This window comes from Manis javanica, chromosome 5 (genome assembly GCF_040802235.1).
Source record: "Manis javanica isolate MJ-LG chromosome 5, MJ_LKY, whole genome shotgun sequence".
Classification (NCBI taxonomy): domain Eukaryota; kingdom Metazoa; phylum Chordata; class Mammalia; order Pholidota; family Manidae; genus Manis; species Manis javanica.
In genome coordinates, this window is record NC_133160.1 from 100,993,451 (window position 1) to 101,007,861 (window position 14,411).

The following is a 14,411-nucleotide window of genomic DNA, read 5'->3' on the forward strand; positions in this document are numbered from 1 at the left end:
ATGCCTGTAGTCAGCCTGTCTTCCAGGGGATAGAAAACACCCATTCCTGCGGACACTCGGCTCCCTCAGCAGCTTTGCACTGACACACTTCCCTTTTTCTCCACAGCCCCTGTGGAATTGCACATCCACTACGTTTATAACAATTCCTATTTAACTCAATTTCCTTGAAATTTTCTGACTTTTTTAGACCAGAACTATTGGAACATCTTCAGGAAATGAGAGAAGAAAAAAAAAGGATTCGAAAGAAACTGCGTGATTTTGAAGACAATTTTTTCAGACAAAATGGAAGGTAGTGCCTGCGTTTTCCTTCCCTGCCCCACCCCACCCCTCCTGCCCCGCGCACACGTGCCTCTTCATTGGCTGTCAACTCTGTGCAGTGCCTCCAGAGGGGGAAGCTCTGTGCCCCCTCCCTGTGCCGACTCCCAGGTGTTGCGCCCAGGACCCCCTTAGGGGTTTACTGAGAGGTGGTGAGGCTTGTGTAGCCCTTCAGAAAGGAGGGCGCCTGGGGCAGTATTCGAGGCTCTGCACATTCCGCTAACATCAGTTCTCATCTAAAAGAAGCACCTTGAAGCTGTTTCCAGTTGACGGCACTAGTTTTTGTTGTTGTTATTTTGTCTGTATAATAAGCTTGAAGGAGAAAGTAGGAAAAGAGGACTCAGAATCTTGCTGATGTTTAAGCTCATTTTAAAAGCAAAGGTGATAGTCATCAACTTTGAAAAATATACAAGAAGCAGTAAGTCCACCTAATGGGTGGGTGTCCTTTAACACAGCGAGCTTCAACTCAGAATATTTTCAGCTTCAGGTCACATGATGCTCGGCAGACACCTGTCTGCAGGTGTCTGCCCAGAATGCCCTGTTCAAGCCACAACATGTGGCCAGGAGAGAACAGTGAATAGATTTTCATCTTTTATATCAGTCAATTTTTACTGCTCTAAATTGACTTTATTTTAATACAAATAATTTAAACAGCATAAGTCTAGGTCCTCTTCAAGTCCTCTTTCATACTTCTCAAAAGTATTGGGAAATAAAAACACCGTAATATCTAGCTTCAGCATTTAAAATGTGTTATTCCAGTTTATTTCAATTACTGTTTATTTCAATTTATTTTTAGGCTCTCTGATTTGTATCTGTCCTATAATGACTTTCCCAAGATTTGAGAATTTTTATACCTAAATATTTGCTTTTCTTTCTCCATGCATTGTTGGTATTTAGAAAATATAGATGAGCCAATATTAGAGTTTTGATGTGTTTCATCCCAATTTTCTTTCTAAGCATATTTGTAGTTTGTCTATTTATCTTCTTTTCCATATAATCATAATCACTTTATGCCCACATATCCTGTGCATGAGGAGCATATATGTAATTATATACCTTCATAAGTTTTAAGAAGGTATAATTAATGGGAATTAATATTCATCACATAAGTGTAGGACTCTGAGGGACTTTGGATATCATTAAATCTGGTTCCATTATTTCCTATCTGAGAAGAGCAGAGCCCCTCGAGGGGTGGGAGCAGGCTGGGTGTCAGATGCCCTGTTCCTGCACTGCCCTCGCCTGAGAAGCCATCTAGAATCCTTTCCTAACCAGGCAGGGCACGAATAGAACCAGTTTATTTTTAGTTCATTGAACAAAATTAAGTAAATAAGCCCATGCTATCCCCTCTCCCATGTTTGCTCTTTAATAAGAAGGACGCCTACTGAATATTTGATACGTGCCTTTCACACTGACGTGAGAAGCAGGACTGCCCTGCACAGTGGTTGCGATATGAACCATAACACTGTGTCTTCAGGTTCCTCTGAGGGTTATATTAGATCGTGGAAACAGCACTTAGAACAATGCTTGACCAGTAATAAGATCTTAATACTTGTGCATATAAAAAGTATGCACGTAAAATTAGTAAACTGTAAAGGCTTATTAGTAATATATGATCTGATTGCTAAATTCCATGACTAATTTTATAATAACAAGGAGTGTTAACTATATTTTCAAACCTGTAAATTATAGGTATACCAATTGCTAATTAGGAATTTAATGGTTCCTTAGCTGAATATATAAAAGTGAGAAAGAAAGCATTAAGTAAAAATAAAGGATTTCAGTGGATGGAGACTCGTCATGTGAATCCATACATACCAGCAGCAGAGAGAAAATTTCTACATTTCTTAGTCCTTCATATCATTCTACAAGATGCCAGATTAGCTATAAAAACTCCATCACAAGGTACTGAGGGAAGCTGCCTTTCTCTGCTTGTCTAACCCAGCTCCAGCCTTGATGCCAAGTGGCACTTGGCAATGCCGATTCTACGGATTGATAAACTACCAAGTTTCTACATAGGGATAATTCACCTGATGAACAGCATCATCTGGGGGAGACAGCAAATGACACTTAGCCCCTTTCCCTTTTTTTCCATTAGGAATGTCCAAAAGGAAGACCGCACTCCTATGGCCGAAGAATACAATGAATACAAGCACATAAAAGCAAAACTAAGACTTTTGGAGGTGCTCATCAGCAAGAGAGACACTGATTCCAAGTCCATGTAAGGAGACAGCCTCAGCCCAAGCACAGGGGGCTGGGGATGCAGAGGGAATTGCCACCTGCCTCCCCAGTGAATAACAGCTCTTCAGAAACTGGGAGGCAGCCTTGGAGCTGGACCTACAGAGCATATAGCCTCTTCTGCCTCCAGGCCATTGGGAGGGCTCCAGTTTGCACGGCCTGCCTTAGATAGTGCCTAGACAGAAGAAGGCACATTGCCCTAATGCAGGCATTTTGGAAGGGAAAGTCGATTCCTGCAGGCACACACAGGCACCATAGTGGAAGCTTTCTAATACTAGAAGAGATGAATCACTACATTGAGACACACTCATCTACAGAGAATATACACTGTTCTGCCCTGGATAACTGAGAAACATGAGACCATTCTCTGCCTAACTGTGATTAAAAACAAGCTCAGGACATCACTGTAGGACAAACTTGCCGCGCAGACCCCTGTTCTCTTCGGACCTAGTCAGGGGGAACCTGCACTGGAGCCCTATTTGCTGCCTCCACCACTCTTGTGACCTTCCCACGGGGCCGCACCATTCCCCACTTGTATGAATTGTTCCCTATGTTCTCAGGTAGATGGAGGTGGCATCTGGCCTAAATGACAAAGCAATCATCTATCTGACGGTGTGCTTCTTCAAGACTCCCTCAGCTGACAGATCTACTCTCTGCCTAGGACTGGATCCCCTGTTGAAGACAGAAGGAATAGAGCAGTAGCTCTGTTAATGCTGATTTTTAAATCAGCCACAGGGTGAAGAGCCTGGAAAATTCTTTCCTGAGCACTTGACTACACTACCGTTTCCAATTTTAGCATCAAACACTGAACAAGGCCCATACGCCACAGCACCTGTGTGGGGCTTGGTTCCGTTTTGGCTCTAGCCAAACAAAAAGTGTCTTGCTTAATTCTCAGCTTAAGTGTACAGGATCATGAAAGAGAGAAAAAGAGCCTGTGTTCTAAGCCTCCTGAGTACTTAGCAGAGTTTTTTTAAACTAACCTGCACTAAAACCCCCCCTAACTGAGGGGGTAAATGTAGCCCTCAAAGCTCAGCCCGAGGCAGAATCTAAGTCACACTATTTTCAAGATCATGTATAAAAAGAAAAAAATAATGATTTGTGACCAATTATGATTACAGTTTTATCCCAAGACTGTGTCACAGAGCTGTCTGTAGTAGACATCTGGGAGGGGCCAGGGCATGGAAGATGCCACTCAGTCATCTCATCACTGTGCTGGCGTCACTTTGGGTTGATTGGTACTCTTTAATCTGTCTCCACTGAGGAAAGCAGATCTGGTTCTGCCTGTCCACCCCAGGCCGCCTCTGTGCTTTGTGAGGTCGAGGGTACGTGTCTGCACACCAGCCACTTTGGTTGCCAAGAGAAGGCGTTTCAGCAGGCCCCACCTTTTGAAGATAGTGCTGCAGGATAAGCAGACGAGATGCCCTCCTATAGGTTCTGAGAGTTGCCTTCTTAAAGGTACCATTTTGGGTTTATTTTTTAATTAGAAGTGTAAGAATGTAAAACTCTACTGACTAGTTGTCAGTTTCAAAACTGGATTCTGGTTGGGTAGGATCTGTAACAGCATTTCCCATTCCTGAAGCGAGGTAGCAGCTCTCTTGTCAGTTGAAAGTGGTTTAAGTTGGAATTTGGAAAAAAAGAATACTTTTAAGTTTGCTTTTAAAAATAATAGAAGCATGAGCTATGTGTTGGAAGTGCCCTGGTATAATCCACACACTTAAAGATGGTACATAATCCTACAAATGTAAATGTACATGAGAGTATAGTTTGGTATTCTTTGTTCTACTGTTTACACTGCAGATCGTTATCATTTCAAGGAGCTATATTATAAATAAAATTATGCACTTTAGGATGTTTTCTATTTTTGAAATCTGAACATGAATCATTCACATGACCAAAAATTGTATTTTTTAAAGAAATACACATCTAGTCTGTCCTTTTAAGTAGTTATTCTCTTAAATAACCTATAATATGAATCAAATCATTACCAGTTAACTTCTAAATCACATGTTTAATAGTATTGTTTTGAAAATACTATGCTACAGAATTCAAAAAGAAAAAAAAAGCTAAATAAATGAGAAGCTACTAAATGTTTTGAAATCTGTTGTTTCTGCCAAAGGTAAGTTAATAAAAGATAATTATTAAGGAATCCCCATTCAAATTTGTATGATCCAATAAAAGAAAACACCAAGTTATAGTAACATAAATTGTGTATGGAATGTCGTGTTTTCCTTGGTAGTCTCTAGTAATCTATATACTTCCTAGAATGCCATCCAGATTAAGGGGAGAAAAGCCCTGTCTACACCAGAACCTGTCTGAGGACCTGTTAGTCAGCAGCTTCTGGCTCCACGAGAAATGCTGAGGCAAATTTGTTTCCATGGCAACCATTTCTGCAGCCCAGGGTCTCAAGCCTCTAGAGGCAGTGTCTTAATAGGCTTCACACCGCGAACTCTGGACTGGGGTTTTTCCTTCGCCCTTTTGGGAACGTGTGTATTTATTAGCACACGCCAACAAAGTAAATGTCAGGGGTTACTGAATAACAATGATCAAGGTAAAACACAAATTAATTCACTTGAGGTATGATTTTAAGAATGAGGGAGAGCAGAGGCTCATAATTTTCAGGAGCATTTGCTTTTTTGGGGTTTGGTCTAGAGTAAACCTTGAAGTAGATGTTTATATTAGATATGGTAGCAAAACTATTTCATCTTCGAGTCATTTAGTTCGCATTTCACTTTTTAGACATACATGCAAAGTTTAGGGTAAGGGCCTGCTTAGAAGTCTTTGAAGACTGTTGAAGGTAGTCGTGTGCTGGTAGAAGAAAGTTTGCACAATCAACGCGATCTCCCAAATATAGGGAATATTTCCATGAAAGACCAAATCAAATTTCAAACTGAAGAACTAATTCTTTTTTAATTGCCAGCTCTACTGCATCATGAGCTAATAATTAGATCTTTTCTCTTTGGTTGCCAGTTTGAAGTCAGAAGGCCATTGTTCATTGCCAAGGGTCCGGGGTGCCTGCCCTCAGAGCGCCATGTCACCGCTGCACTGGCTAGGTCTAAGGCAGTGTTTGCCAGGCGGCAGGGGAAGCCGCCGCAGGGTGTGCCTGCCCCCAGGTGCGGCATTCCTGGCCCTGGACAAATGTCTCAGGGCTCTGCTTGTGTCCTAAATATTGCACCGTGGAGTCCTGAGGCCAGCAGGCTTGGAGCCCCTGAGGGTGGAGCTGTTGTTAATGTGGTTGGGCTTGGAATGCCTTACAAGGAGAGTATTTAGGTTTATTAAAGAGGCGACCATGAGCCGATTTGGTTGGTTCTTTTGGGGGCTGCCCAGTTCTCAATAAACATAATTGGACCCACTATACAGAACTGATCACAGATTTATGAGAAAAATCAAATTTTAAACTTTAGTAACTTTTTAAGAGATTCTTAATCTGATAATGAAGATGCTGTTTTTGATAATGTTAACTACTTACTACTACTGACAGTATACTTACAGTTGAATGCCACAAACTATTAACTGCTTTGTGAAAAGTTGGTTATAGTCTAAATTCTATTTTGCTTTTAAGAGGGATCTTCCTGCCACTGCTTCCTAGGTTTTCTTCCCCTAGATGGGGAGAGCTGGTTTCTGCACCAAATACGTCACCTTGATGTTCTTTTTCAGTCTCCACTAGGTTACATCAGTGGGCAGGGACAAAACGAAACTAAAATGTTAAGTGCTGTCTCTTCTGAAGCCCCTGTTTGGCAGAACCCAGAATATACTTTGCTTTTATTCCTTTTTTTTCCCCCCACTTGCCCTTCAAAATGTACTAAAGAGTACATTTCATCAAAAATAACTGGCTAACTGTAATTCAGACTTTTATATATTTCTAATTGGGCAGATTGGCACTGCTTTCCATAGTGGCCAATGTGACAGGCTTCAAGCTAGAGTGATCTGTATGTCAGGTACGGCACTGGCCGCTCTCGAGGAGAGATTGTGCCCCTGTGGGCATCTGAGGAGAGATTGTGCCCCTGTGGGCATCTGTGTTTCTCCACCACAGTCTTTCATGGTAGATGTGCTTGGACAGGCCGAAATAGGTTACAGAGTCATGCAGATGTGTATGCAAAATGTAATCTGTACATCTACAACATCGTATTGCTGTACAGCTGCAGCCAGGTCTCTCATTCTGCCTAGAATCCAGCCAGTTGTGGTTGTGTGCATGGCTTGGGAAACCAGTTTGTCAAACCAAATTCTCCATCTGAAAGAAAGCAGTCATGAAAATCTCCAAGGGTGGATACAATTTTAGTAAAAAATATGGGCCCAGAACAATGTTTACATGGCATGTAAGTAGAAAGTATTTGGAATTGTCCTTTTCTAAAATGTAAACTGAATGAAAATGTTATGTACATTTTTGTACATGACTGTATTTTGTATAAACATAAATAAAATATTTTTAACTGAATGTCCTGAAATGTTTGACAGCATCAGGCACAGGTGACAGAACTGCCTGTGGGGTCTGACCTTTCCTGTCAGGAAGGAGTCAGGCTGCTTCCTTGGGCTCCTCAGAAGCCGCAGGAGGGTTAAGTGTTTGTTGTTCTGTACCCAGGGAGGGCCCTCAAAGGTGAAGCAAACTGGGTACAGTTAGGCAGGCCCATTGTTGCAGGTAGAAAAATGGGTTTGTGCTCGATACTCAGCTGACTTTAAAACAATTCATGGAAGGGGCTGAAGGGATACAGAAACAAAGGCATTAAGCAAAAAAAGTTGTTTAAGTACATTTCCAAAGTCTGTGAAGTTACCATAGAAAATACATTAGCCATGTACTACGCTAAAACTAACAAGACCAACAGAAGAGCGTGCCCTAGGAAAAAAGTCACCTTGAGCTGTGGGAGGTAAGCTCTGGGCCAGGCCCTACTCACAGAGCCCGACGGCCTCCAGATGGGGTACAGCGGGCCCCCACATCTGGGCTGGCTGGGGGAGGAGACTTGCAGGTGTTCTTTAAACTGCACGTGTTGCATATGCTCTAAGTGACAAAAGGAAATATTAAAAATATATTAAACCTGAAATTTTTTTTAAAGGACTTGGAGTAAAGACCTTGTCCTAATACTGACACGAGGATTCAAACTGTGGGCTGTCAGTGTACAAAGTCCCAGTACTGCTATCAAGGGGCCACTTCAGGCCATTCTGCTCAAACTGAGGCTCACTCTGAATAATTTAACTTCCGAAACACGGGGTCCAAAGCAATAAAATGTAGGCAGAAGTGGCAGGCAGCATGAACTGCCCTTCCGTTTTTCTTAAATCACATTTTGATATTGCCGCTAAGAGGGACCAGAAAGCGATGCTAGCCCGAGAGCACCAGGCCCACAGCCCGTTTGAGAGTCGCTGTGCTCTGAAGCCCCCACCCCGCCACGGACGGCGTCGCTCCTAATCCTGCAGGGGGCGCAGCGCCGTGGGACGGCCTGCCGGACTGGGCACCCCGGGACGTGGGCAGGCGGCAGGCTGGGCGGGGGCGGCAGTCTCCTTCCACCCTTTCAACGGCCTATGTTACCTCGTCTAGAAATGGACCCTGTATCTTGTAAGACAAAATATATCAGACTTCTCACCAAGCTGGGTCAGCTTATCAAGGCTAATAGGTACAGTGGAATGTCGTATTCGGTAAAGTCATAATTCCCAAACGGATTTTTTAGAACCCGGCAGGCAGGCAGGCAGATGGGGCTGGGCAGGAGCCCGGGTCTCTGACAGCCTGCTTCGCACGTTTCTTCTCCATCATCAGCAAGGCTTATACCACAGGGTGGCTACGTGATGGGTGGCATCCGCCAGGGGTACACAGCCCAGGGCAAAGCGCGGCAAGAACCCAGTCTCCGAGGCCTGCTGGACCTCCGTATCTCAGCAGGGCCTGTGTGTGTGTGATTTTTTTCTGTTTATTTATAATAACTAACTGAATTTTGAAGCCCATGTCTTTTAGATGTTTGAATTTGTAATTTCTCAAAAGCAATTCAGAGATGCTCAGAAATCCTTGTCATGCTTCTGATTCTACAGCTGAGTACTTCTTGGTAAGGTATTTTGAGACCTTGTGATTTGTGTGTAACTGTTATTTTTAAAGAATTTAAAATTACCAGACAAGATTAGATAAAGGGGTGCAGGGGTACAGGGGGGAAGGAGAGAGGAATGTAAAAAATACCATCTGGTAGCAAAGAGCAGTGCTTCTCAAACTTGAACGTGCCTGAGAATGTCTAGGGGTCTAGGTACAGTGTGTGGGGCGTGGCAGGAAGGGGACTGACGTTCTGCCTTTCTGACAACTTCCAGGTGCTGCCATGCTGCTGCTCCATAGACCTGGCTTTAAGTAGAGGATGCAGTGTCCTGGGTATTTGTGGAAATGAGCAGGTCCAACTAACTACAAATCCTAAATTAACAGACCAGCACATTTGATGACACCAACTGAGATCAAATGCTGCTTGAAGCTTAAGGTCAGCAGCAGCCAGACGGCCTCACTGTACAGTCTACAGGCATTACTTACTCTCCTGGTCTCAATTTCTTTACCTGAAAAATGTGAATCATCATAGTACCTGCCTTATAGATTATGGGAATTCACTTGGATAAACACAGAGTGAGCACACAATGAATCTTCAGTAAGTGATGGTAGTGGGGTATTACCACGATTGAGACAAGTGTTCTTTGCTGAAGTCCAACAAGACCTATTGAACTGTACCAGGCCAAAAAGGAACAATATTTCCCTGCCGTCACCCTCCTCACCCTCTGATCCCTGGTTTGTGTAAGTGAGAGCACACCTCCAGCTTGTAGCACAAATCCACATTAACAGAGTAAACAAGATTTTATGGGAGCACTGGTCCATTCTCTAGGGGATGGAAATAAAATTGTGACTATTAATAATCTCAAGCAAATTGCATCAAAGCCAGTGTGCAGCTTTCTCAGAAAGATCTGTGCTTGCTAAATTCCTTCCCTCAGGGAACAGGGCAAACTCCTCTATGTTTGGGGAGTCCAGATCCGCTCAGACATGTGAAAAACATTAAGTGAGACTGCAGCTGAGACCAATGTGGGAATGCCTGAGTTCTGAGGAATGAAGGAATAGAATAACCTTTGAACTGATTTCTAGGTCACTTGGTATCCTGCAATTTCTCTCTCAGTGTATTTTTAAACAACTGAAAACAAAGCATACCCTAGGGAAGAGAGTTGCTCCAGTTTTGGCATGCTCCTAATTAGCATACTAAATTTCATCGAACTGGGGGCAAGACTGAGCCTGGGAAAGCACCTGGGGTCCTCCTCCCCACCACCCAGGTGCTGGGCATGGGGGATGTAGCTGCCACTGCTCAGGCCAGCCGCAGGGCAAGCTCCGGGCTCGATGATCTTACTTTCTCATACAGTGAGGCCCTGCCTGCCGTTAGCTCAGAAACTCAGAACTCTGGGTCTCCTCTCCAAGCAGTCTGCCAGGACTTGAACTTGAGAGTCCTCAGGCCTGCTGCACAAACATCTGAGCTCCCCAGAACACCCAGGCACGAAGGTCAGGAAGACCCACTTTTAACAAGGAGCTCTCGGCAGTTGCACCACTCCTGCTGGGACCTCAAGCCGGTACCTAGCTGGCACTTGCTGTTGACCCTCACCCTCAAGTGCACTGGCCTCTTGTGACACTGTGGGAGATTATTTCTGAATCTGCTCTTTGGCTTGCTTTTTTCTCCGAACCCTAAAGAGGTGACCATGAAAGGCTAATCTGGTTTAGCATCTGCCTTCATCTGAGGGGTGTGTGTATTTTAATTCTTACTTAAATTTCTTAGGAAGTTCAACACCAATGGGATCTGAATCTGTAATTACCATAGATTGTGTCCAACTCCCCTGGGATTATGCCTAGGAATATTAGCTTTTAGAAGATCTGAAGACCATGTGATCATGCACCCTGCCAAGCATCCAGCTGCTGTTGGAAGACCGAACAAAGCTGACATCTGAACGAATTTTCTCCATGCTACACATAATGCAGGAGTAAATACTCCATTACTTTTGGAAGGAAATAGACCATCAAAACCTGGATTAACTGATCTGTGGGAGAGGCTGTTATTAATACAGATCAATAGAGTCGGCCCACAGTGGGGTGGACACCTCCCATAGCACCTATTCTGTTGCACATCCTGGTTCCTCACTGCACAAGTAAAGGGAATTCCAGATGGCCATGTAAACCCTTGCCTGCGTTAGTCAGCAAGCAAGCAGCTCCTGTCTGCGTCAGAGCCTGGGTTAGCATCCCCATGCAGAGTTCTAGTCAGAAGCCAGCATATGCTGCACCCTTCACAGGGTTCTGCTCTCAGTTTAATCCATTTTACCAAAAAGCTGGGTTGGAAAGCCTCAGCGATAGCTTTCATGTCACTTCTAATGGGAGAACTCCCCTTGATCTAATCTACAGGGGAGAATTTACACCTTTTCTGAAAACACCAGGACCTTCTCTTCTTTCTTATCACAACAAGCTCCTCCTCATCTTAGGGAGACCCTACTCCCTGAAATAAGGCAGCAGGTGGAGCTTGCCAATGGCTCCTATCAATGCTAAAAGCATCTCTCTTTTTTCTTTTTATTGAAGTATCATTGATATACAATCTTATGTTGGTTTCAAATGTACAACACAGTGGTTCAACAGTACCCACATTAGCAAATCCTCACACCCTCTAGGCAGTTACTATCTATCAACATAGAAAGATGTTACAGATCACTGACTGTATTTTCCATGCTATACTACTGTCCCCGTGACCAGCTTATATTGTGATTGCGAATTACTGTGCCCCTTTATCCCCTTCATTGTCCCCCCCAACCCCAAGCCCTTCCTATTAATAACCACTAGTCCCTTCTCAGTGTTCATGAGTCTAATGCTATTTTGTTCCGTTTTGCTTTGTTTTTATATGCAACAAATAAGTGAAATCATATGGTATTTTTTTTTCTCCACCTGGCTTGTTACACTGTAGATTCATCCATGTTGTTGCAAATGGCAATATTTCTTTTTATGGCTGAATAATATTTCATTGTGCAAGTGTACCACATCTTCTTTATCCATTCATCTATTGATGAACACTTAGGTTGCTTCCATATCTTGGTTATTGCAAATAGTGCAGCAATAAACAGGGGAGCATCTTTCTAATCAGGGATTTTGTTTTCTTTGGGTAAATCCTAGAAGTGGGATTACTGGATCAAATGGAGTCCTCCAATGTGAAAATTTTCTACATTTTAGTTTTCTGAGGAACCTCCATGCTTTCCAGTGTTTGCACCACTTCACATTCCCCCCAACAGTGTAAGAGGATTCCCATTTCTCTGCATCCTCGCCAACATTTGTTATTTCTTGTCTTTTGAATAGTGGCCATTCTAACTAGTGAGGTAATATCTCATTGTGGTTTTGATATGCATTTCCCTGATGATTAATGATGTGCAGCAACTTTTCAGGTGCTTGTTGGCCATTTGTATTTGAAGAAATGTCAGTTCAGGTTCTCCACCCATTTTTTAATCAGGTTAGTTGTTTTTTTAGCTGTTGAGACATGAGTTCTTTATATATTTTGGGTGTTAACGCCTCATCAGTCATTTATGAATATATTCTCCCATACTGTAGGATGCCTATTTATTCTACTGATGGTGTCCCTTGCTGTACAGAAGCTTTTTAGTTTGATGTAGTCTCACTTGTTCATTTTATATTTTATTTTCCTTGTCCAAGGAGATGTGTTCAGGAGAAACTTGCTCATGTTTATATTCAAGAGATATTTTTGGTATCATTAATGTACGATTACTTAAACAACATTATGGTTACTAGACTCCCCCTATTATCAAATCCCCACCCCATACTCCCTTACAGTCACTGTTCATCAGTGTAGTAAGATGCTATATAATCATTACTTGTCTTTTCTGTATATAATGCCTTTCCCATGTCCCCCCCCCCAACTACATTATGTGTGCTAATCGTAATGCCCCTTTTTCCCCCTTATCACTCCCTTCGCACCTATCCTCCCCAGTCCCTTTCCCTTTTGTAACTGTTAGTCCATTCTTCGGTTCTGTGAGTCTGCTGCTGTTTTGTTCCTTGTGATTTGTTTATATACTACACAAATGAGTGAAATCATTTAATACTTGTCTTTCTCAGCCTGGCTTATTTCACTGAGCATAATACCCTCTAGCTCCATCCATGTTGTTGCAAATGATAGGATTTGTTTTCTTCTTATGGATGAATAATATTCCACTCTGTATATGTACCACATCTTCTTTATCCATTCATCTACTGATGGACACTTAGGTTGCTTCCATTTCTTGGCTATTTTAAATAGTGCTGCGATTAACATAGGGGTGCATATGTCTTTTTCAAACTGGGCTGCTGCATTCTTAGGGTAAATTCCTAGGAGTGGAATTCCTGGGTCAAATGGTATTTCTATTTTTAGTTTTTTGAGGAACCTCCATACTGCTTTCCATAATGGTTGAACTAGTTTACATTCCCACCAGCAGTGTAGGAGGGTTCCCCTTTCTCCACATCCTCGCCAACATTTGTTGTTTGTCTTTAGGATGTTGGCCATCCTAACTGGTGTGAGGTGATATCTCATTGTGATTTTAATTTGCATTTCTCTGATGATTAGCAATGTGGAGCATCTTTTCATGTGGCTGTTGGCCATCTGAATTTCTTCTTTGGAGAAATGTCTGTTCAGGTCCTCTGCCCATTTTTTAATTGGCTTATTTGCTTTTTGTTTGTTGAGGTGCATCAGCTCTTTATATAATTTGGATGTCAACCCCTTATTGGATATGTCATTTATGAATATATTCTCCCATACTGTAGGATGCCTTTTTGTTCTACTGATGGTATCCTTTGCTGTACAGAAGCTTTTTAGTTTGATATAGTCCCGTTTGTTCATTTTTGCTTTTGTTTCCCTTGCCCAGGGATATATGTTCATAAAGAAGTTGCTCATGTTTATGTCCAAGAGATTTTTGCCTATTTTGTTTTCTAAGAGTTTTATGGTTTCATGACTTACATTCAGATCTTTGATCCATTTTGAGTTTACTTTTGTGTATGGAGTTAGACAATAATCCAGTTTCCTTCTACATGTAGCTGTCCAGTTTTGCCAACACCAGCTGTTAAGAGGCTGTCATTTCCCCATTGTGTATCCATGGCTCCTTTATGTTATATTAATTGACCATATATGCTTGGATTTATATCTGGGCTCTCTATTCTGTTCCACTGGTCTATGGGTCTGTTCTTGTGCCAGTACCAAATTGTCTTGATAACTGTGGCTTTGTAGTAGAACTTGAAATCAGGGAGCGTAATTCCCCTGCTTTATTCTTCCTTCTCAGAATTTATTCAAGAGATTTTTGCCTGTGTTTTCTTCTAAGATTTTTATGGTTTCATGACTTACATTCAGGTCTTTGATCCATTTTGAGATTACTTTTGTGTATGGAGTCAGACAATAATCCAGTTTTATTCTCTTGCATGTAGTTGTCCAGTTTTACCAACACCAGTTATTGAAAAGGCTGTCATTTCTCCATTGTATATTCATGCCTCCTTTACAGTATATTAATTGGTCATATATGTGTAGGTTTATATCAAGGCTCTCTAGTCTGTTCCACTGGTCTATGGGTCTGTTCTTGTGCCAGTACCAAATTGTCTTCATTATTGTAACTTTGTAGTAGAGCTTGAAGTTGGGGAGCGTAATCCCCCCAGCTTTATTCTTCCTTCTCAGGATTACTTTGGCTGTTTGGGGTCTTTGGTGGTTCCATATGAATTTTAGAACTATTTATTCTAGTTCATTGAAGAATGCTGTTGGTATTTTTATAGGGATTGCATTGAATCTGTAGATTGCTTTAGGCAGGATGGCCATTTTGACAATATTAATTCTTCCTATCCATGAGCATGGGATGTATTTCCATTTATTGGTGTCTTC

At 42.3% G+C, this 14,411-nt stretch overlaps 1 protein-coding gene across 13 annotated transcripts in view; it reads left to right on the top strand.

Moving 5' to 3' along the window:
* Window positions 1-4,657, top strand: part of FAM13A (family with sequence similarity 13 member A) — a 320,862-nt gene extending 316,205 nt beyond the window's left edge. For all 13 annotated transcript variants that reach the window (XM_037020137.2, XM_037020139.2, XM_037020138.2 and 10 more), the window contains 2 exons: window positions 188-289; window positions 2,411-4,657. In XM_037020137.2, coding sequence (XP_036876032.2) covers window positions 188-289; window positions 2,411-2,537 — 229 coding nt within the window. In that variant the 3' untranslated portion in view covers window positions 2,538-4,657. The remainder of the gene's footprint in view (window positions 1-187; window positions 290-2,410) is intronic.
* The last annotated feature ends 9,754 nt before the right edge of the window (window positions 4,658-14,411 follow it).